Source organism: Phoxinus phoxinus (genome assembly GCF_949152265.1).
Source record: "Phoxinus phoxinus genome assembly, chromosome: 13".
Lineage (NCBI taxonomy): Eukaryota > Metazoa > Chordata > Actinopteri > Cypriniformes > Leuciscidae > Phoxinus > Phoxinus phoxinus.
Window position 1 is genome coordinate 9840684 of NC_136888.1, and position 23473 is coordinate 9864156.

General features: G+C 37.0%; 2 protein-coding genes across 4 annotated transcripts; one reads left to right on the forward strand and one right to left on the reverse strand.

The window, feature by feature from the left end:
- Window positions 1–4082: 4082 nt before the first annotated feature.
- On the reverse strand, window positions 4083–19880 carry fuca2 (alpha-L-fucosidase 2). Its single transcript, XM_079631922.1, has 7 exons — window positions 19479–19880; window positions 12077–12264; window positions 10615–10954; window positions 9348–9558; window positions 8118–8308; window positions 7857–7965; window positions 4083–4937 (listed from the first exon to the last, which is right to left on the reverse strand). The coding sequence occupies exons 1-7, from the start codon at window positions 19661–19663 to the stop codon at window positions 4800–4802; spliced, it is 1362 nt and encodes a 453-aa protein (XP_079488048.1). The 5' UTR covers window positions 19664–19880; the 3' UTR covers window positions 4083–4799.
- Window positions 19881–19959: 79 nt separating this feature from the next.
- Window positions 19960–23264, forward strand: LOC307008776 (putative deoxyribonuclease TATDN3). 3 transcript variants are annotated; one of them, XM_079631923.1, is made up of 10 exons: window positions 19960–20100; window positions 20192–20224; window positions 20307–20380; window positions 20457–20535; window positions 20611–20673; window positions 21735–21844; window positions 21933–21988; window positions 22066–22178; window positions 22646–22726; window positions 22799–23264. In XM_079631923.1, the coding sequence occupies exons 1-10, from the start codon at window positions 20047–20049 to the stop codon at window positions 22940–22942; spliced, it is 807 nt and encodes a 268-aa protein (XP_079488049.1). In that variant the 5' UTR covers window positions 19960–20046; the 3' UTR covers window positions 22943–23264. The 3 variants fall into 3 exon arrangements, with proteins under 3 accessions (XP_079488049.1, XP_079488050.1, XP_079488051.1); XM_079631924.1 differs by having other exon boundaries at window positions 22649–22726; XM_079631925.1 differs by having other exon boundaries at window positions 22652–22726.
- Window positions 23265–23473: the final 209 nt, after the last annotated feature.

Genomic DNA, 23473 nt, shown 5'->3' on the forward strand with positions numbered 1-23473 from the left:
GACTCTCAGATACCAGAGGCTAGTAGATCAACGACATCAAAGCAGACGGGACCTTCTTTACAACGTCTTCTTCATTCGGGTTTGAACAGCGTGAGGGAGCGCAATAATGACGGAATTTTAGCAGATTTTTTTGCCGTAAAGCAATCCGTTACATCGCGAGACCTAATATCATGTGATACTTCCTGACTTCCCGCCGGCCCAAAGTTACAAGGGTGTTTTTTTCTGCTCACAGGCATTAGGGAAGTGCGAGATGCCCACCATTCAACCCGAAAAAAGTAATATAACGATTCCAATGACTGCGAAGCTGTTCAGTTAAGGTAAAAAAACCTGCATAGTTCACCTTTAAATGCCCTAATTTAACTAAGACGTAATCATGGCTTAGTCTAAACTCTGTCTGTGAAACTGGGGCTTAAAGGGATAGTTCACCGAAAAATAAAAATGTTGTCATAATTTACTCCCCCTCATGTTGTTCCAAACCTTTATGAGCGTCTTTCTTCTGCTGAACACAAAGTAAGATATTATAAATATTGTTGGTAATCAAACAGTTGACGGAATCAAATGACTTTCATAGTATTTTTTTCCTACTGGAAATCAATGGCTACCGTCAACTCGCCCACGATCACAAACCAGTCTGATCGATAACCAGAGGTTATGGCTAAAGCAGTTTATCAATGCCACCCATGTTTGCTATTGTTAAAAAGTAACCATGTAGCCCCATACAGTCGCCTATATAACAACTTAGTTAAAGCCCAAACAATAACCAGAAGTTATGGCTTGTAAATTAAGATAAGCCTACTCCAATGCTTCCTATTACCTCAATAGTATTTTTATCTAGCCCCCTATAGTAATGCGACTGCATAACATAAAGTCAAGCAGTCAGGAATCTAGAATCTCCCCAGATGTGCCCCATGCTCCATAACCTGAGATCTAGTATGTACTTAACCCTGGACGCAGCTTTGCGGTAACAATGGATGCAACGTAATCTACTAAAGTTAATCATTTCAGAGTAAGTCCGAATAAATCCAAATGTAACAATTTATGTCAGGTAAATGTATCATGCCAATCAGTTCAAAGACATATAATACAATAACATCAAATGCTCAGAGATAAAGAGTAAAATATGTACTGACTCAGGAAATACATATGCTGAGTGTCTGAAAGACACTAAGCATTACGGGCCGATCTCATTACAAATCGCATTGAGCCTCGAGACAAGACCAGGGCATAAACTTCTTTCAACTGGAAACGTGCTAACAACGGGAATTTGCATTCAGAGTTTACACCTTTTGAGAGCAGGATTCCATTTGCCTGGAAGACACACCCTCCTCTGTAAGCAAGATATCTCTAAACTCGTAAAATCTTATTACCTTTTGGTTTACTTCTGTGGGGATGAGACCTCTGTACCAGTTGCACATTTTAAATTCTACCAAACATGTACAATTAAATCAACACTTTAGACTTTCTAGAAGGTCAAAAACACTGTAAATAAAATCATGTTATGGTGTTAAGATATTGCATTCTGTTAATTAAAAGATTATGGAAAGAAACGTTTAAAAAAAACACAAGAACATTCACATTTAAATTTTGTGTTGACTTTAGAATGTTTTTAGATGAATGTTTTAGAATGTTTTGTTTCAATTTTAGAACAGTTTACTTTTCAAATGGAATTGAACTATTAAAGAAATAATGAGGGTTAGTAACTAAAAACTATTTAGCCAAACTATTTATTTAAAAAAATAATGCATAATAAATCCCCTATTGGTAACCAACCAGAATGACTTCCCCGTAAGTCTAATAATGTCATTGCTTCTATGTCATATCACATGTGGTGCACAAATAGGAAGCAGGACGAAATCCCCTCGCAGACCCCCTCATTCTGTCGTACTACACGTAATGGAAGATTGGCTCTGGAACCCCAAAGGTCCTTCCTACTTTACCTCCCAGTGGCAGGCTTTACCCGCTCAGACCAGACACCAGCACAAACACCATCCGGACACCTGCCAAAACAGAGACAGTTGCATGTGGAAACCATGAGGAAATACGGAAAACAGACCAAAAAGGGAATTTCACATACATGAGGAACATTCTGTTGCTAATTCTGAATTTCCCCCCTGCCGAGTGAGATGTTCATAAACAGTGCAGGACTATTCTTGGCACAGCTGCCCTGAATAACTCCGATAGGGAGTTTCTGATATGGGAGCAGTGGCCACGTGTGTCTGAATGCAGCATGTGATGCTCTCCGATTCCCAAAGACGGCCATAAGCAGAGCATTATGGGTAGCTTAGGCTGCCACACACTCTAATACATGTCTCCAAATTCAAAAGACAGAACGCATTTCATATCCTTTACACACAAAACTTTTAAGATAAATGTCACTTCACTAAGGGAGTTAAAGAGTTAGTTCACCCACAAATGAAAATTCTCTGTCAACATTTAAGTCGTCAAGTCAGCTTAATTTATATAGCGCTTTTAACAATATAGATCGTTTCAAAGCAGCTTTACAGTGATAATAGAAAATTAAAGTAACAGCGATTGTTTGGGCTTTACAGCAGCTCTAGAATAAAATTATTGTCCAGCTAAAGTTAGTTTTTGATTGATTCACTTCCATCACAACGATCATTAGTTATTAACTTAGGGGGCGCTAAAACGACACCGTTCTAACAGAAAACCTTTAATGCGATCTGGCAGCTAATTTGCACAAAACAGTGCCTGGTGTCTTGAGAACGCAAACCATGAAATAGTTTCCAAGGTACAAGCCTTGAAACATTTATAATACAGAATTATTTATCGCTTTCGCATAGCCACGTGAACCGGACTTATCCCGAAAATGTTTTATCTGTACAGAGGTAAAGGGAAGGGAGAGAGACTAGTTTACACTTCAGGACTGCGTTGTCGTCGTGTCCAGGCGCTGGTCCTTCATCAGATCCGGATACGGCCTGGATCCGGCGGACTGCGGTGAACCTCGGGATAAACAGAGAGACTAATATTAGCGTAGACGCCATCCTTCTTATGATGTAACAAGTACATCAGGATTTATGGGAAGTGTTCCCGGTTCCGGCTGACATAAAACTATGCAGCCTAACATTGAATTATAGAAGTCTATAATGTGTTATGTGTATGCTAGGCCAAAGAGATGTTTTTAGTCTAGATTTAAACTGACAGAGAGTGCCTGCTTCCCGGACAATGTTAAACATTTACTCACCTTCATGTCATTCCAAACCCGTAAGACTTTCGTTCATCTTCAGAACACAAATGAAGATCTTCTTGATGAAATCTGAGAGCTTTCTGTCCCTTCATTGACAGCTATGCAACTACCACTTTGACGCTTCAAAAAGTTCATAAAGAGATCGTAAAACTAATCCATATGAATTGAGCAGTTTAGTCCTAATTTTCTGAAGAGACTCGATCACTTTAAATGATAAACAGATTTAATTTAGGCTTTTATAAAGTTTTAAATATTTATATTTTTCTTATAAAATTGCATTGTTTCGCTTGAGAAGGCCATTATTAACACCATGGAGTCGTATGGATTACTTTTATAATGGATGGATACACTATTTTGGTCTTCAATATATAAGTTACTATTCACTGCCATTATAAAGATTGGAAGAGCCTTTTTTTATATATATAACTCAGATTGTGTTCGGCTGGAAGAAGAAAGTCATATTATACACCTAGGATGGCTTGAGGGAGAGTAAATTATGGGATAATTTCATGTTTGGGTGAACTATGCCTTCAAGTATCGGGGCATTAATAAGACCAAGTGTTGTTATTGCTAACTAAAACTATTTAAATTCTTGTATATGTTGAAGTTGAGATCAATTATAAATAATACATGAAAAACCTAACTTAAAAACTTCAATGAAAATTAAAAATGTTTTCTTGGCATCTAACTGAAATAAAATAAAGATTAAATAGTATAAAATATATTAAAGATAAATAAAACTATTGACGGAAAAAAAAACCCCGACAGAACCACATAACCAAAATGACTAAAAGTAAAATGTTTAGATCACCTGTTTGTGTGGATGTTCAGAAATATTTAAAAATTAATTTATAAACAGACACAGTGATGCTAATCAAACAATTCATTTGTCAGTTTATTCATTTTTATAAAGATAAGTGCACAAACAAAACACCAATAATTTATCTCATGTGGTTATCAAAAGAAATCTGGCTTCACATTAAGACCTTTTCAGTTTGTTTTATTTAGATATAGATGCATTTTCTTAAGAAATGATTGTAAATCAAATTTTAATAACATGAATAAATGATAAGATGAAAAAAAATCAATTAATAACTACAAAAACGACTCATAATGAATAAAAAAAACTAAGAAAATAAAACACAACACAGGTATATGGGAGCTCTCTTGAAGTAACACACACAGGTAATTAAAAATTCTTAGATACTTCACTATGTGGTTGCTAAGGTGTTTAGAGAAATAAGTGTGTTGCTATGCGGTTGCTAGGATGTTCTGTCAGGTGGTTGTTTACTGGCCCAATAGAGTCCACCATCACATCGCCAGGATCTTCTGCTTTCTAGGCTCAGGGTTTTTTTCACTCGTCTTCCATGAAAAAATGTCTGATCACTTAGCAAAGCAACAGCACCACACAACTTTGAATCCCTACTAGGATACACTAGTATGCAACAATTAAAAAAATATTTAAAAAAACTCATAAAGATAATTTTTTGTATGATTTATATTTAAATGTAAAAGTTGGGGGAAAACATAGTGCCTTCAATCTTTGGCTTCATTAGTCCTAAAAGCAGCAACTAACAGTGCCGCTATCCTCAGGCTACATGGCACCTGTCAGTCGCAGTGTCCAAGCCCAGGAGCAGGGCATCTGACTGGGGGCCAGCTGGGGCAGATGAACCTTCAGACCTGTGGGATTCATGGACTGCCATGAGACGGACTTATAGCCAAGCAGCACCACCTGATTTGGAAAAGGTTTGGAACAAGATTAAGAACAGTTTTGCTTCAGATGTGAATGCTCTGAAACTTCTGCAAACAGTTCTAAATAATTAAACGAGCCTTCACTAAGCTAGTAAGCCATTTCTGAGAAACTCTGTTGAAAGCAGATCGGACCGAGCAGCACGACACACTTGTAGCCAATCAGCAGCAGGGGGCGTGTCACACATGATGGGGGAGGAGAGAGAGTGAGCCAATCAGCAGCAGGGGGCGTGTCACTCATGATCGGGGAGGAGAGAGAGCCAATCAGCAGTAGGGGGCGTGTCACTCATGATCGGGGAGGAGAGAGAGCCAATCAGCAGTAGGGGGCGTGTCACACATGATGGGGGAGGAGAGAGAGTGAGCAAGAGGGAGGTATGAAGAAACACTGTAGAAAGATAGATGGCTGAGAGACATTACAAAAGAGAAAAGGTCAGAGGAATATCACTGGAAAAAGAAGGGTTATGATCAGGCAAGAGGTTTATGACCTGCGTTAATATTAGAAAAGCTTTCCAGCGCTGGAGAGACCTAAGCAGGAATGCCAGAAAACGGATGCAGAGGTTCTGTTGTTTCTGCTGATGTAAGTAACATTGGTTTTGCTGTTTTACAGAACCAATATATATTGTTGTAGTAATGTTCGTTTTATTAAAGGTGCTCTAAGTGATGTCAGGCCAAAATATTTTTTGTCACATACAGCAAACATCTCCTCACTATCCGCTAGCTGCCTGTCCCCTGAACACACTGTAAAAAAACGCGGTCTCTGTAGACACCACAGGCTCCACAAACGGCAACAAAAACAAACTGGGCTAACCCGTACCACGAAACATAACAAACAGTGTTCCAGCCAATCACTGGCAAGAAGTATTTGAGGGTGGGTCTTGGGGGATGGTGCGCATGCACATGAAGGGGGTGTGTGAGTGAAGGAGAGAAGCATCAAGAGGGAAGTTTGAATAATGGCCGACACACGACCAAAGAGACGACGTTCCGTTGATCAACTTACAAAGAAGAGGGAAAAGGATAAAGAACGCGCATAGTACCGAATTTACATCGGTCAAGCATTCAAAAGATGGCGAGAACTCCGCCGGCAGAAGGGCTTCAAGTCCAACGTTCAGGTTGCTCTGTTTTTGCTTGACAGGTGGGTAACGTTAATTTTTTTTTCTTTTTTTTTCTAAATTGACGCTTATGTTCGCCAAACCCACACAAGGATATAATTAGCTAGAACTATGCAGTCAGCGTTAACTTGAATACAACATATGTTTGTAGCAGCTAGCGATCAATCTGTATTGTAAATGATCAATAAAATTAATAGTATGGCGACAATTTATGTGAATGGTTGTTTTCATCCACTGTTTGTTATGAATTTGAATGTTCATTTATGGAGTATTGACGAGATGCGGAGGAGGGAGGGTCTAGCTAGCCTCCGTTTTGTTTGACAATAGTTAGAACGTCAACAAGAAGTGACGTCACCCAGGATCGCTTAGAGCACCTTTAACAGGACAGTTTTGAGTGTCGCCAGCAGCACAGCAGCTCCAGACAAACAAACAACTCTTGCTTGTATTTATTTGTGTATTGTATGTTTTTTTTTGTTCTTCCTTGTTGTTCAATCGTCATCTTCGCTTTATTTTTCGTTCACTCTTCCAATGAAGGGAGGGGGCGTGTTTGTTTGGGTTGATTTCAAATATTAACAGTGTTTCTCAGAAATCGCTTAATGCACCTTTAAGGCAGATGTCACTTGCTCAGACATTCCCATAGGAATGAAACGCAGATTTGTGAACAGCAGTTGAATGTGCTCAAACAGGATATTTGCATGAAAATGTAACATTGCAAAGCATTTTGTATACATAGTAATTTGATAATAACTGCCAAACTGAATAAGAATTAGGACAGACACTACCATTCAAAAGTTTGGGATCAGTAATATTTTTTATGTTTTTAAAAGAAGTCTCTTATGCTCACCAAGGATTCATTCATTTGATCAAAAATAAAGTAAAAACAGTACATTTTTGAAAATATTAACATTTAAAATAAATATATTTTTATTTTATTTTTTATTTTAAATGTAATGTATTCCAGTGATCCAAAGCTGAATTTTCAGCATCATTACTTCAGGCTTCAGTGTCACATGATCCATCAGAAATCATTCTTATATGCTGATTTGCTGCTAAAGAAACATTTCTGGTTATTATCAAACAGTGCTGCTTCATATTTTTGTGGATTTTTTTTTTTAAAGAATTCTTTGATGAAGAGAAAGTTTATATTTTAAATAAAACCTTTTATAACATTATAAATGTCTTTACTGTCACTTTTGATCAATTTAATGCACCCTTGTTGAGTAAAATTATTAATTTATAAAAAATAAAATAAAAACTTTTGAACATGAAAAAAAAGAAGATCATTTGATGAGATGGACACAGCTGCTAGTGACTCTGGACCACATGGGTAAAATTAAAACCACGGTTTATACATAATCTAAAAGCTGAATAAATAAGCTTTCCATTGATGTATGGTTTGTTAGGATATGACTATATTTGGCTGAGATAACTATATGAATATCTGGAATTTGAGGGTGCAAAAAACAAATCTAAACATTGAGAAAGTCGCATTCAAAGTTGTCCATCTATCGCGATTGTGCTGCATTCACTAAAATAAATGTTTTATATATTTACAGTAGAAAATTTACAAAATATCTTCATGGAACATGATCCAAATGATTTTTGGCATAAAAGAAAAATCAATAATTTTGACCCATTCAATGCATTGTTGGCTATTGCCACAAATATACCAGTGCTACTTGTGACTGGTTTTGTGATCCAGGGTCCTTTTAAAGCCGGGCTTTACAAACAATCAATTATTCAATAAGAATTTTTTTATATATATATAATTTCTACAATATACAGTACATTACCTGAGTCTTGGACGCTGACACAATGGGGTCGTTCAGAACAATGTACCCATCAGTGGGCCATGAAAGAAAAATAGCATAGATCGCGTTCTGCTTCGGATTCGATGTGTACCTGTTAGGACAAAACCAAATTATACTTTGATTTAAAAGTAAATAAAGGTGAAAGAGATTAAACGGAAGAAGAGAGAAACAGAGGCAAAGAAACAAACAGACTTTAGTGTAGCACGTTACTGTACATGAGAGAGAATTCATAATGTAACTGACCAAACTCCAGGAGTGGCCGTGTCGTTCTGAACTCTCCACGCGCTGCTGTTGTAAATGGCTTCTCCGTTCACATTAAGCCACTGACCAATCTGACGCAGACGCTCCTCGAATATGGGGATGATGCGGCCGTCATGTGTGGGGCCAACGTTCAACAGCATATTCCCCCCACAGGACACGGTCTCCACGAGACTCTGTAAGACAAACAGAGGACTTATAAATGCTCACTTCATATATATATATAGTACCGTTCAAAAGTTTGAGGCCAGTAAGATTTCCTTTTAAGAAGAGGGGATGCATTATTAATTGATAAAAAGAGACAGTAAATGCATTTAACATAATGTTACAAAAATGTTTCTATTTCAAATAAATGCTGTTCTTTCTAACTTTATATTAATTAAAATATTCACCCCGACATTAGAGGGATAGTTCACCCAAAAATGAAAATTAGCCCATGATTTACTCATCCTAGGCTCCACGAACCAAGTCATCCTAGGCTCCACACGGCTCTGGGGGGTTAATAAAGGCCTTCTGAAGTGAAGCGATGCGTTTGTGTAAGAAAAATATTCATATTTAACAAAGTAAAATTTTAGCTTCCGGCCAAACAGCCATACGCAGTCTACTTATGCCTAATGCGCAACTTACGCAACTTGTGACGCCAGAAATATCAGCAGCACTTCGCATTACACGCATAGTTGTGGTTTACACTTAAGTGAAATCTGTATGTTCTTTTATGATGGATAGATGCACTTTTATGATGGATAGATGCACTTCTATGATGGATAGATGTACTTTTATAATGGATAGATGCACTTTTATGATGGATAGATGCACTTTTATAATGGATAGATGTACTTTTATGATGGATAGATGTACTTTTATAATGGATAGATGTACTTTTATGATGGATAGATGTACTTTTATGATGGATAGATGCACTTTTATGATGGATAGATGCACTTTTATGATGGATAGATGCACTTCAGGATGAAATCAGGGTGAGTGAATCATGGGCTAATTTGAATTTTTAGGTGAGCTATCCCTTTAAGCAGTGTAGGCACTCAATAGGCGTGGTTTTGTGTTTTTTGCAAAGTGAGGGACATACTCGATAATGTCAGATCGCACCTAGCAACATATCAGTAATTACGATATGATCGTAGACGATATAAATCGTACACCCCTGGTCAAGTGCACACAAGTGTCCGAGTGAATGAATGTGAATGTAAAACTCACTCCTATCAGCTGTTCAGTGGTGAGGAAATCACTGAGTTTGGCCTCTCTCCTGTAGCCCCATGACCTCTGGTCAATGGTCATGCAGTTCTCCCACTTGTGCTTCAGCAGGTGTCCTGGGTTGTACCGATCTGAGCAGGTGTAATATCCGCCATGTTTACATATGCTGCCATATCCCCAGCGGTCATTGGTCACAACAGTGTCACGCACAGGGCTGAAAACAAACATTCGCCATCAGTTAAGCTACAGTACATGACTTTACATAGACAGTTCTAGTATGCAACTGGTTTGGTTCTCTACAATGTTATTTTGAAATAACTTTAGTCTATGTCTGATAGCTTTGAGTTCATCTAGATACTACTCCAAAACATTGACTAAATAAGCATTTAGGAGAAAAATGCTATTGCAATGGGGCAAGGTTTAGCTAGTTAAAATAGTCAAGCGAGCCCCTTCTGGTAGATGCAGCAATTACTACTACTTTTTCGCCATTGACGGCCATTCAAAAGTCGCCGTGTATTCTAACAAAATTAAAAAGAATAGCAAAGAGTATATGTTTTATCTGTGATTGATTTTACAGAGGGATCTCAACTCTATCTATCTCAAACTGGTGGTCTTTGGTCATTTTATTTTTTACTTCATTCGAATGATACGAAACTTGGTGACTTTTGTGCCACTTGCTAAATTCTGGACATGTTTAGATAAGGCTGAATGGTCTTGAATAAAAACTGTCAAACTTGTGATCTTTGTGGATGAAAATGAAATAGAATGAACAGGAAATATGAAAAAATATGCAAATTCAGAGCAATGTGTGAGGTACAATCTACAGCCACAAAGTAGCCAATGTGTCCATGTCTAAATACAAATGCAAAACCTAACCTGTGCGTATAACACGCACGCACGCACACACACACACACACACACATTAGAGGTGTAAAGGGGCGTAGTAATTATATTTAAATAATAGTAATTAAATATGAAATATTTTTTTCTAATATTTTTTTTTATTTTAATGTGTATAAATTAGATGTGAATATTGTCTCATACAATAAAATATCAAAATACAAAATATAAAAAATTTATATTATTGAAAATAATTCAACCAATTTTTACCAATATTGAAATACAGTACATTCATTTCATTTAAAAATTAATGTTGACTGTTGAGGATCAAAAGTGTGACCCTTAAGGGAGAAAAAGGGTTATTTTTTCCTTTCTGCTGCCGTTGGTTTCTTGGTTTGTAATAACGACACTCATGTTCAGGTGTCCTTACCTCTCGTTATAGAGCCAGGCGAGGAACCCGGTGCTGTTCCAGTAGGTGTCGGGCGCATCTCCGTCCCCATCAGACCACAGTACATCAGGTTTGAACTTGTTGACTATCTCGTACAGCTCGGGCAGGGTCTTGGTAGTAGGGAACACATTGGTTTTGTAGAAGTTGTTAGCATCGGCTCTGTACAGAGGGTTAAACCACTCAAACAAGGAGTGGTAAAGTCCCAGACGCAAATCACTGTGTTTCCGCAAAGCAGTGGCGATCTCATCCACCAGATCCCGCTTCGGCCCGACCGCCATGGCGTTCCAGTTCCACGAGTACTTTGAATCCCACATCGTAAAGCCTGAGGAATTGAAACACATGAATGAATAACACTTTATAATAAGGTTCATTTGTGTATTATTAACTAACTATGAGCAATCCATTTGTTACTGTATTAACGTTAGTTAATAAAAATAATACAGCTGTTCATTGTTAGTTTATGTTAGCTCACAGTGCATTAACTAATGTTAACAAGATTGTAATAAAGTATTATTAAATGTAAAATTAAACATTAACAAAGATTAATAGATGCTGTTACGTGCCGTTCATTATTAGTATGTTAACTAATGTTAACTAACTAACCTTATTGTAAAGTGTTACATATTAATCTTAGTTATTATCTCAACATTTATAAATACATTATTCAAATCAAAAGTTGTATTTGTGAATGCACTGTGAATGACATAAATGTCTCTAGAAATTATATAAAAAGTGAAAAAACGTTGGTAACAGAGAATGTAACAAAAAACACCCTAATGTACAGTACAGTACATCACTGATAACCAAAAATAAAAAGAAGAAACAAAACTATTTAATGAAAATATGTGACCCTGTACCACAAAACCAGTCACATGGGTCAATTTTTCAAAATTTTGATTATTACATCACATTAAAGCTGAATAAATAAGCTTTCCACTGGTTTGTTAGGATAGGACAATATTTGGCCGAGGCACAATTATTTGAACATCTGGAATCTGAGGGTGCAAAAAATCGAAACCTGAGAAAATCGCATTTAAAGTTGTCCATTTATGTTCGCGATTGTGCTGCATTCACTCACAAAAATAAATGTTTTATATATTTACAGTAGAAAATTTACAAAATATCTTCATGGAACATGATATTTACTTAATATCCTAATGGTTTTTGGCATAAAAGAAAAATCGACAATTTTGACCCATACAATGTATTGTTGGCTATTGCCACAAATATACCCAAGCAACTTATGACTGGTTTTATGATCCAGGGTCACATATTATCATTCTGTATATGGTGTGTCATATAGGGGCTTCTGGAAATGGCCTTTTACTGTCTTTCACTGTAAGCTATATGGTAAACCATACTTTAAGTTATGGAAAATACTTAGAGTTGACAGATATGCAAAAAATTAAATGCATTGCAGTCAGTGCAGTCATTCCTCACAAACCTTCATGGTGTTTGGTTGTGAGCACAATATATTTGGCTCCAGACGAGGCAAATATGTCAACCCACTCTACAGGATCGAAGAGTTCAGCGTGGAACTGAGATGCAAAGTCTGCATAGGTGAAGCCAGGTGGGTAATTCTGCTCCATAAAGTTAACATAAGATGGGTATTTCTGGCCCTGCCAGTACCACCTGTTGGAAAACAAAACTATTAAGCACAATTAACCTCAAATATATAAATTCAAAAACACTGTCATAAAGTGATCAAGGCCATTAAACTTCTTGATTAAAGAAAATAAAGCTTACTTTTTAGAACGATTTGGATTATTTGCATTAAAGATATATTGTCTTAATTGAGAATATGCACATTGTAATGTACTGTATAAAAAAATATAAATCGTATTACTGTAATGAGAATTTCTTTTTAAATTACAGTATTTTTGTTGCTATATAACTCAACAAAGGAGGGAAAATGTGTTCACATCATGCAATATTTTCATGGAATTACATTCATGGGTATTTCAACAGTAACATGTTGTTGTACAGCATATGTGTAAAACATCACAATATTGGTAGTGCCATGATACTTTCTGGTAAGTGTCATTCACACTGTATTTGTGCTGATGCTGTTTTGCACTGTGGTAAAGTTGGTTTAAAATTGGATATTAGTTGTCATTCTCTGACCAGATTAAGGGACTGTCATAAAAGTGCATGACAATCAAAGATTACGAAATATGGATAGCATTATTAATAGAATGTAATAGTCTGAATTAAGTGGAGAAGTATGAAAAAAATCACTAGGGGTTGTTAACTAGATACAGCAACACAATTATTGCATTGTTTTTATTATTTTCTATTAAGGTGTTTTAGCAATGCATTCACATATCCATGCCATATATTTGACACATATTGGATTTGTAAAAATATAATTTTATGTTTTTTTAAATAAATAAAATATTCGCATAACTTCACGAATATTCACGCAACTTGATCATACAAAATTAGTCAATTACAGGCCGATCTCTAATCTGCCTTTTCTGTCAAAGATATTAGAAAAAGCAGTATCCTCAAAACTGTGTTCCTTTCTTGAAAGAAATGATTTCCAGTCCGGATTTAGACCGTACCATAGTACCGAGACAGCTCTCGTTAGAGTCACAAATTATTTGCTCTTATCATCCGGTCGTGGTTGTATCTCTCTTTTAGTGTTATTCGATCTTAGTGCTGCATTTGACACCATTGACCACAACATCCTTTTAAATAGACTAGAAAACTATGTTGCATTAGTGGAATTGCACTAGCATGGTTTAAATCATACTTATCTGACCGTTATCAGTTTGTAGCAGTAAATGAAGAGATGTCTTATCAATCAAAATTTCAGTATGGCGTACCACAAGGCTCAGTACTAGGACCGCTGCTGTTCACTCTGTACATGCTACCATTAGGAGATATCATTAGGAAACATGGAATTAGCTTTCACTGTTATGCCGACGATACTCAGCTGTATATTTCTTCAAAATCTAACAATTCACAAAATTAACGGAATGCATAGCTGATATAAAAAATTGGATGACTTGTAATTTCCTACTACTAAACAGAAAAAACAGAGATTCTAATTATTGGACAAAAAACTTCCACACGTAATAACCTAGAGTACTGTCTAACACTTGATGGCTGCTCTGTTAAGTCTTCGTCGTCAGTTAGGAACCTGGGTGTGCTCTTTGATACCAATCTTTCATTTGAAAGTCATGTGTCTAGTATCTGTAAAACCCCGTTTTTCCATCTTAAAAATATATCTAAATTACATCATATGCTCTCATTGACAAATGCGGAAGAATTAGTTAATGCGTTCATGACCTCAAGGCTAGATTATTGTAATGCTCTACTGGGTGGTTGCCCTGCACGCTTAACAAACAAACTACAGCTAGTTCAAAACGCAGCAGCTCGAGTTCTTACTAGAACCAGGAAGTATGACCATATTAGCCCCGTTCTGTCAACACTGCATTGGCTGCCTATTAAACATCGTATACATTTTAAAATATTGCTGATTACTTACAAAGCACTAAATGGTTTAGCTCCGCAGTACTTGAGCGAGCTCTTAACGCATTATAGTCCTTCACGTCTATTGCGATCTCAAAATTCCGGCCAGTTAATAATACCTAGAATATCAAAATCGACTGCGATCCTTTTCCTATTTAGCACCAAAACTTTGGAACAGTCTTCCTACCATTGTCCGGGAAGCAGACACACTCTGTCAGTTCAAATCTAGACTAAAGATCTCTTTGAATGTACATATATTTGAAATGTACATTCACATAATACATTATAGACTTCTATAACTCAATGTTAGGCTGCATAGATTAGGTCAGCCGGAACTGGGAACACTTCCCTTAAATCCTGATGTACTCGTTACATCATAAGAAGAATGGCATCTATGCTAATTTTAGTGTCTTTGTTTATCCCAAGGTTTTCCCGCAGCCTGCCGGATCCAGGCCGTATCCAGATCTGACGAAGGACCTTCGCCTGGACCCGATGACAACGCAGTGCTGAAGTGTCAACTAGCACTCTCCCTATGGAGGATCCCTTTACCACTCTACAGATAAAGTGTTGTGGGAAAATTCAGTTCGCGTATCTACCCCGAAGTGATAAAATAAAATAAAATTCTGTCTCAAAATGAATAGACAAGACAAGTATTTTGTTTAGGCTTGGTTTGTAGGGAATTACAAACCTGCACACATATATTCAAACGCACATAACTATAGAATTAATTCTTGAGGCGCACGTGAGCGCCATCAGCGTTTATAACAGGTTCGCGTTTAAAGTCTGTTTAGAGAAAAACGGTGTCGTCTTAGCGCCCCCTAATTTAATAATAAATGATCATTTCGACGGAAGTGAATCAATTGAAACTAACTTTAGCCGGAAAATAACATTATTCAAGAACCGCTATAAAGCCAAAACAATCTCTGTTACCTTAAATTATAAGTTTATCTCTGTAAAGCTGCTTTGAAACAAAGCATTGTTTCTACATTGTTAAAAGCGCTATATATATGAAGATGACTTGACTTGACATGTATATAACTTGCCGGTCATGGTGACCTGATGATATCACATCAGTTGTAATATCTTCACATTTCACATACATCTAACATGACTTGGATTTAGGAAATATCATGTTGTGTATTTTTAATGATTTTCTTAAATATTAAAATCTATTTAACTTCCTGGTCATGTGACCTGATGTTGGCACCTCCACTGTATTATATTAACAAACACCTGTCACACATCTTACATGCACCTGTTTTTGGGAACATGTCTGTTGATTTTATATAATTTTTTTTGAATGATTTAAATCCATATAACTTCCTTGTCATGTGACCTGATGTTGGCACACCCACTGTATTATATTAACAAACATCTTACATGCAGTTACATTCATGTGGAAACATGTCTTTGGTGATTTTATAATTTTATTTAAATTTAACGATATCATATCACCTAACTTCTGCAAACATAACCTATTATTATTTTATTTATAATTTTGTGTGTTAATCCCAGTTCTTGAAATAATCAAATCAATTACATATTTTAATGCTTACAGTATGTAATCTGTCACATTGCATCCAATATAACCTATATGCCAAACTGCCCCAACCAACTTGGATATGATTTCAAATGATCAAAAATAGATTACACATCCATGGATCCGTAGGGGAAATTTCACTTCACTGAAAGTTAGGGCTGTAAACGATTAATCGCGATTAATCAAATCCAAAATAAAAGTTTGTGTTTACATAATATAAATGTGTGTATTGTGTATAATTATTTTGTATATATAAATACACAGACATGCATGTATATATTTAAGAAAATGTGTTATTTATATATATAAAATAGTTCTATTTATATATAATATAAATCATATAAAAATATATTTGCAGTATATAAATGCAAATATTTCTCAAACATATACACATGCATGTGTACACACACATACATTATGTAAACACAAACTTTTATTTTGGATTCGATTAATCGTTTACAGCCCAACTGAAAGTAGTCCATGGCTTTTAAGTACTGCAAAAACTCATGACATTTGTGCATGAACATGAGTAAAGTTGCACCTGATGTTGGGTCTTTAAACTTGTTTTCTGCATACAAACAAAAATATGACAGAAGCAAACATTCTAAGTTCCTTTGTGAATTAAAGGTGCATTAAGTGATATCTGAGAAACGCTGTCGAGAGCGGATGGGACTCTCAGAGAGAGTGAGCCAATCAGCAGTAGGGGGCGTGTCACTCGTGATGGGGGAGGAGAGAGAGAGTGAGCGATTCAGCAGAAGGGGGCGTGCACTCGTGATGGGGAAGAGAGAGTGAGCCAATCAGCAGTAGGGGGCGTGTCACTCGTGATGGGGGAGGAGAGAGAGAGTGAGCGAATCAGAAGCAGGGGGCATGTCACTCGTGATGGGGGAGAGAGTGAGCCAATCAGCAGAAGGGGGCGTGCACTCGTGATGGGGAAGAGAGAGTGAGCCAATCAGCAGCAAGGGGTGTGTCACTCTTGATGGGGGAGATAGAGAGAGTGCGCCAATCAGAAGCATGGGACGTGTCACTCATGATGGGGGAGAGAGTGAGCCAATCAGCAGCAGGGGGCGTGTCACTCTTGATGGGGGAGATAGAGAGAGTGCGCCAATCAGAAGCAGGGGGCGTGTCACTCGTGATGGGGGAGAGAGTGAGCCAATCAGCAGCAGGGGGCGTGTCACTCTTGATGGGGGAGATAGAGAGAGTGCGCCAATCAGAAGCAGGGGGCGTGTCACTCGTGATGGGGGAGAGAGTGAGCCAATCAGCAGCAGGGGGCGTGTCACTCTTGATGGGGGAGATAGAGAGAGTGCGCCAATCAGAAGCAGGGGGCGTGTCACTCGTGATGGGGGAGAGAGTGAGCCAATCAGCAGCAGGGGGCGTGTCACTCTTGATGGGGGAGATAGAGAGAGTGCGCCAATCAGAAGCAGGGGGCGTGTCACTCGTGATGGGGGAGAGAGTGAGCAAGAAGGAGGTTTGAAGAAAGACTGTATGAAGAGAGATGGCTGAGAGACATTATCCAAAAATTAACTATCCCTCAAGCAATCATAGGTGAATTTACTTCTTTCAGTCAAACACAATCTGAGTCAAAAATATCCTGGCTCTTCCAAGCTTTATAATGAGAACAAATAGTACCTTCGATTTTGAAGCCAAAAAAAATCCATCCATCATAAAAGTAATCCATACGACTCCAGGGGATCCATATTTATAACTTATAACAATATTAACTAATCACTGGCTTACGGAGTGAGTCAGAAAGAGTGACCTCTGACGCGACTTCCATGGGGTCCATCAACTGTCTGGTTACTGACATTCTTCAAAATATCTTCCTTTGTGTTCAGAAGAAGAGAGAAACTCATACAGGTTTGGAAAAACATGAGGGTGAGTAAATTTTTAATTTTTAAGTGAACTATCCCTTTAAAGTTTTGGAGGCAGAACAATGGAGGGAAGGGTGTGTTTGTTTGGGTTGATTTCAAATATCAACTGTTTTTTTTTTTCTTCAGAAATCGGTTACTGCACCTTTAACATTCCTTATCTAACCGGCTTTTTTAATGAATGCATGGCGCAAAGCATGGTGCACAGGGTTCAAGACTGACCAGATTCATGTACTGATCTGATTCTCCCTCTATCGTCGCTGTGTACACTCCACTATTTTTCAACATAATATTCTTATTTTATGCATTTCTCAGAAAAAAAGCCAACAAGGCCTGGACCCACTTAATTCTTCAAACTCAAAGTACCATGTTAATAGTACAATTGGCCATAGTACTACTAATACAAATACTTGATGAGCATTTACTTAACATAGTTATGAAATTACTTTTATGTGAGAAACCAAACATCTGACAATATAAATAGGCCTTGTACCAACAAACCAATAAACCAACCTTGTACCTTGTATAACAACAGGTCACATGACAGGGAAGTTAAATAGTTTGAATTAAAAAAAAAAACATTAAAAAAACATCTTCAGAATCTTCTTCATTTTCAGAATGAGGAAGCTGTATGTTATTGTATGTTGCAGGTACAGCATGTGACCGATCAGGTGAGTTCATGTAGCATCTAACCCACATGTGATTTGAAACAAAAACTAAGTAGCCATATAATTTATGTATAATTTATAAATGTGTTATAACTGTTTAAATTGTTTGCTTAAATTAAATAACTAGTACTAAGTATTTTGACAAACTGAGGAAGCTTCCTCATTCAAAAAAAATAATAATCACCCAAAACACACAAAATTATAACTAATGTGACATCATCAGGTCACATGACCGAAGCTATTTAAATACTGTAGCTGCCAAAGACACTGTCTCTAAGGGGCTGTTTACACGACACAGTTTTCAACTAAAGCCGTTAAACTTTTTAGCAAGTTTTTGAAAACTCTGTGTACTGTAAACAGTAAAAACGTGAATCTGTGAAAACGATGACGCCATGCAATTGATTTCAGTCTATAGTGTTTCATCACCATCTAATGGCCTGGCAGCAGAATACAGCGTTTTTACTCGTTTTCGCGGATCAGTGTGAATGGGGATTGTTTTGTACCCTTATTCACGACGATCAAATGAGAGTTGTTTAAAAATCACATGATGTAGTGTGGTTGTCTACAAAAACTCACATGATCCGTCACATATCTGCCAACTGCAAAACAAAACATTAAAACACCGCAACTGAGTAAGCTTCCTCATTCTGAAAAATAAAATCATCAAAAACATGCAAAATGATAATACAAAACAGGTGTGATATGATCAGGTCACATGACCTATAGCAATTTAAATAGATTTCAATAATAATAAAAAAAAATCAACAAAGACATTTTCCCAAAAACAAATACATGAAAGATGTGTGAGTGATATTTGTTCATATAATACAATGTGTGTGGCAGCATCAGGTCACATGACCAGGAAGTTAAATAGATTTTGCTATTTTCTTTTTGATTCAAAAAAATTATCTAAAATCAACAAAAACATATATATTTTTTAAATCACACGGTGTAAGATGTGTGGCAAGAGCTAGTGATTGAATTACATGTGGTTTGACATCTATAGGTCAAAACACTAAGAAGTTAAGTAGACTTATTTAGCCAATTTAAGCATAGCCTAATACTTGCATTAAAAAGTTATTACACAAATCACACTTAAATTATATAGCTACTTAGTTTTTAACTAAATTAAGTTGAATCGTTACATGGCATTGGCATAATTCATGTATTCACAGAAAAAATGGCATATATAATCATGCACTGTTGAACGTTTTGCACTTTTGCGACACTCCCCAACTCTGATCTCCGCGCCGAATGTCAAACTAATGTCCAGTATCAAACCGGACGCAGACTTACCAGAACCATTCACTGCCATAGCTGGGAACTGAAAACACTCCCCAGTGAATGAAAATGCCGAATTTGGCTTGATCGAACCATTCCGGTAGGGGTCTTGAATCAATTGATTCCCACGTAGGCTTGTATTGACAAAGACAGCTGCCAATAAAGAGTAAATAAAGGGACAAAACACCCCAGTGATGCATTGTGCTGCCGCTGTCTCTTATTAACAGCGATCAAATGAGAGTTGTTTCAGATCACATGATGTGCTGTGGTTGTCTGCCATAAACCCACGTGATATACCTGCCAACTGCAAAACAAAACGTTTATAAAATACAGCAACTGGACAGAAGCTTCCTCATTCAGAAACCTGGAAACTAGCGCCACCAGTGCGAAGGCTCGATTTATGAATATTAACTAGGTAACACGACGGTCGCCGATGATTGGCTAAAGCAACGATGGAGGACCTAATTAATATTCATGACATAAACCTTCGCGGTAGTGGGATTCGTCACATCCTGTTCTCTACTAGTTTACATAAAGTGATCCGTGTGGACTGTGGTTTCCAACGGTCTGAAAATATACATCTATGCAAGGATATATTGACTGTCACTGTCATATTTCTGCCGAGGATTTTGACAGTGTAAGAAAGAAAAATAGTTGCAATGTTCATAATACTATGGAACTATCTGAGAAGTTCCTTAATGAGTGTGTGTGTTGTTGTGTTTATTTAGGACATTGATGATGTCATTGGAGAGTCTAAAAAGGTACCTCTTTTGATCTATATTCTCTGTCAAATCTGATATCCATATTAAGAGTGCAGTAATGTTTGTTTTATTTATTTATTAGGCTGGGCTTGTTGCCCTTCTTGCTGTAGCAGAGCATGCTGGTGAATTTGAGAAAATTATACAGCTCTCACAAAGGTAAGTTATATCTTACATATTATCTTGTGTTTTATTTTCAGCAAACTCAATATTAAATGGCTTTAATTTCCTATAGGTTCCCTGGATTCATTATGCCATGTCTTGGAGTTCATCCTGTCCAAGATCCAGCACAACCCAGAGGAGCCGTACCGGAGGTCTGAAACATATGCATATAAAGATACATTGATTTTATTTACTGTCTTACAGCTGACACTCTTTCTGCCCCACAGGATTTAGATGCTGCATTACCGCTGATTGACAAATACAAAGAGCAGATTGTGGCTATTGGTGAGGTTAGACATATACTGAATTTCTAACTAGTTGTTATAAGTAGAGAATAGAGTCCTGTAAGATTTTAATCCCTTAAATGTAGGGTAGGCAATTTCGGAGAGGCTAGCATTAGCAAGATAGCTCTGAAAGCATGAGATCCCACCCACCCTTCACAGTGCTCTTTAAAGCCATGCCTCCTTCAAAACACATGAACTTGTACAGCCAGAGCAAACAAAAACATCACGAGAGACGGCGTTCCAGGTCGCACTCAGTCACCATATGTTTGGTCTAAAAAACGCAACTGCTCTCATGTTTTGCCGCAGGACAGCAAATAGGAGTACATTTTCTAACATATTTTAGCAACTGTGTGAAAGTGAATAGCACCTGGCACAATACCGGTATAAACAAAAATATATATGTGTTCAAAATGCATCACATGACTAAATTTACGTCATCGTTTTTAAATGCCTCCGTTTTGACAGTCAACACTACAACTAGAAAACGGCATTTTCAAATCAACTTTGGAGAGTGTTTTCAAAAAGCTTTGTTTTCATTAATAAAAACGGTGTCTCCGTGTGGACGGATGGCCAAAAGGAGAGGAAAGATGCGTTTTCAAACAAAACGTGTGGACAAGGCCTAACTCTGCATAACCTTACGAAACACGATGATGACGTGTGATGTCTGCGCGGAGGTATGGAAATACATATGTTGACAGACAGGTGGGACATCCTATCATTGCATTCGGACTGAATGCAATGATTGGACGAACATTTATTTATTTTTTGTCCTGAGTCTTCCACAAAAGATGTGTACATGTTTTAATATTTAACCACTTCTAGTATTGATTGCTATCAGGATGAGAAGAGAGTTTAAACCAGTGTAACAAAAACTGTTAAAAAAAAATCACCTACTTTTAATTGTTAAAAATTGTTTCACTACTGCATAATGCAATGAGCAGTCCAACATTGTTGGTCAAACTTTTGTTAATGCAGGCAAAAAACAAAGTCTTCCTCTTCCATCAGTACCTAAATGAACTATTCAGTGTTCTGATGTTTTTATAAATGTTTAAATATGTATCATATAGGTCGGCCTGGATTTCTCACCACGTGTAGTCAGCAGTGACGCTGGGAAAGACGGACAGAGACAGGTTCTCATTCGACAGGCTGAAATCGCGAAACGGTTAAATCTGCCTCTGTAAGTGTCATGCTTCTGGCTTTGTATATTTGTGCACATAAAAAACGACATTATGATCTTTCATATAGCAGTGAGTTTTGTCTGTTAGGAATGTACACTCAAGATCTGCTGGAAGACCAACCATCCATCTTTTGAAGGAGCTGGGTATGCATACACACAATGCTTGCTTATTCATAAATCTGTTGCTTTTCATGATTTCAATCTTGTCTGTTTTCAATAAGGTGTAGAAAATGCACTTCTTCATGCATTTGACGGAAAGCCTTCAGTTGCAATGGAGGGTGTGAAAGCTGGTTATTTTTTCTCGATACCTCCATCCATTGTAAGGAGTGATCAGGTAAATATAACTACTGTAAAAAAAAAAAGGTTTTGACTCCTCATGCCAGTATTTGCAAGCTCTCTTTACATATGTGCTCTGCTAATAGACATGCACTCCAAATCAAAAGCTTGAACAATGAAGTATAATTGAACAGAAAAAAATTAACAGAAATGTGAATATGAGAATTATGTAGTGACTGAAATGTCAAACAAATAAAGCCTCTTTTTTATATATATATTTAAATATTTGGGCTTCCTTATTCTCAATCAAATTTGATTAATTTATTTTTTAAAGATACAAAAAAAAAATGTGTGATATTTGTCTTCAAAATAATTTCAAGCAATAAAGAGAAAGTCTTTATATGAAAATGTTCTTAATATCTTGTCCAAATGTTTAACTTGTAGTGTATATCTGTTTGTATAATTTACAATAACACCTCAGTGCATTTATTAGTCACACATCACATGATATCCACCTTTGATAAGAAGCAGAAGCTGGTGAAGCAGGTTCCCCTGGAGAGCATGTGTTTAGAGACGGACGCTCCTGCGCTGGGACCTGAGAAGCAGGTACGGCAGCTTCTAGTTTTTTCTGGCATAAACATGATTTGACGTTTATTTACATATGTGTTTTTACTCTAGGTGAGGAATGTACCAAGGAACATCAGCATTAGTGCCGAATATATCGCCAAAATCAAAGGAATTCCCTTGGAGAAGGTCATAGAGGTCACTACCCAGAATGCCCTGCACCTTTTCCCCAAATTAAAAACATTTATCAAAGCTTGACATTAATACTGCACCTCGGGAAAGCTGCTTAAAGCTGTCCTTTAAACAAACAAATGTGTATTGTTGTGTGGAAATTAAGATCAAGAAAAAAATATGTATTTTTAAAATATGACATGAAAAGTGTAAAGAAGTGTAAATACACTGAAAAGTGTAAAGATTATTGGGCTGATTAATCATTTGGGTTTTTTGATTCAAGATGTAGCCTATTCCGATTCCGGGGAATGACTGCAAATGACAGTTTTTTTGTTGTTGTTGTTGTGATGTCCAAAAAATACTGAATCATTGCTTAAAAGCTGTATTAAAAACAAATACCATATGTACAGTGGGTCTCAAACCTGTTTAAGAAGTCATTGAGCAACAAGTTTACTTCAAGTTAGTTAATGAAAACATGTGAAGATTTTTGCAGCATGTTTATACGAGAGTCAAAGACACCATTGTTCATTAGGGTAAATAGAAAGAAATGGAAGGCCACACACAAAAAAGTTAGATTAATGAAAAATAAAAACACATAACTTGCTTTTACCAGTAGAT

Excerpts from the sequence above, each read along its gene's own strand:
- fuca2 (XM_079631922.1), bottom strand. The coding sequence starts at position 19,663 with ATGCATCACTGGGGTGTTTTGTCCCTTTATTTACTCTTTATTGGCAGC. Across the intron at positions 12,265-19,478 it reads TATGGCAGTGAATGGTTCTG|GTGGTACTGGCAGGGCCAGA; the intron begins GTAAGTCTGCGT and ends GTTTTCCAACAG. Across the intron at positions 10,955-12,076 it reads CACAACCAAACACCATGAAG|GCTTTACGATGTGGGATTCA; the intron begins GTTTGTGAGGAA and ends TCAATTCCTCAG.
- LOC307008776 (XM_079631923.1), top strand. The coding sequence starts at position 20,047 with ATGCAAGGATATATTGACTGTCACTGTCATATTTCTGCCGAGGATTTT. Across the intron at positions 20,536-20,610 it reads CCAGAGGAGCCGTACCGGAG|GATTTAGATGCTGCATTACC; the intron begins GTCTGAAACATA and ends TCTGCCCCACAG. Across the intron at positions 20,674-21,734 it reads AGATTGTGGCTATTGGTGAG|GTCGGCCTGGATTTCTCACC; the intron begins GTTAGACATATA and ends TGTATCATATAG.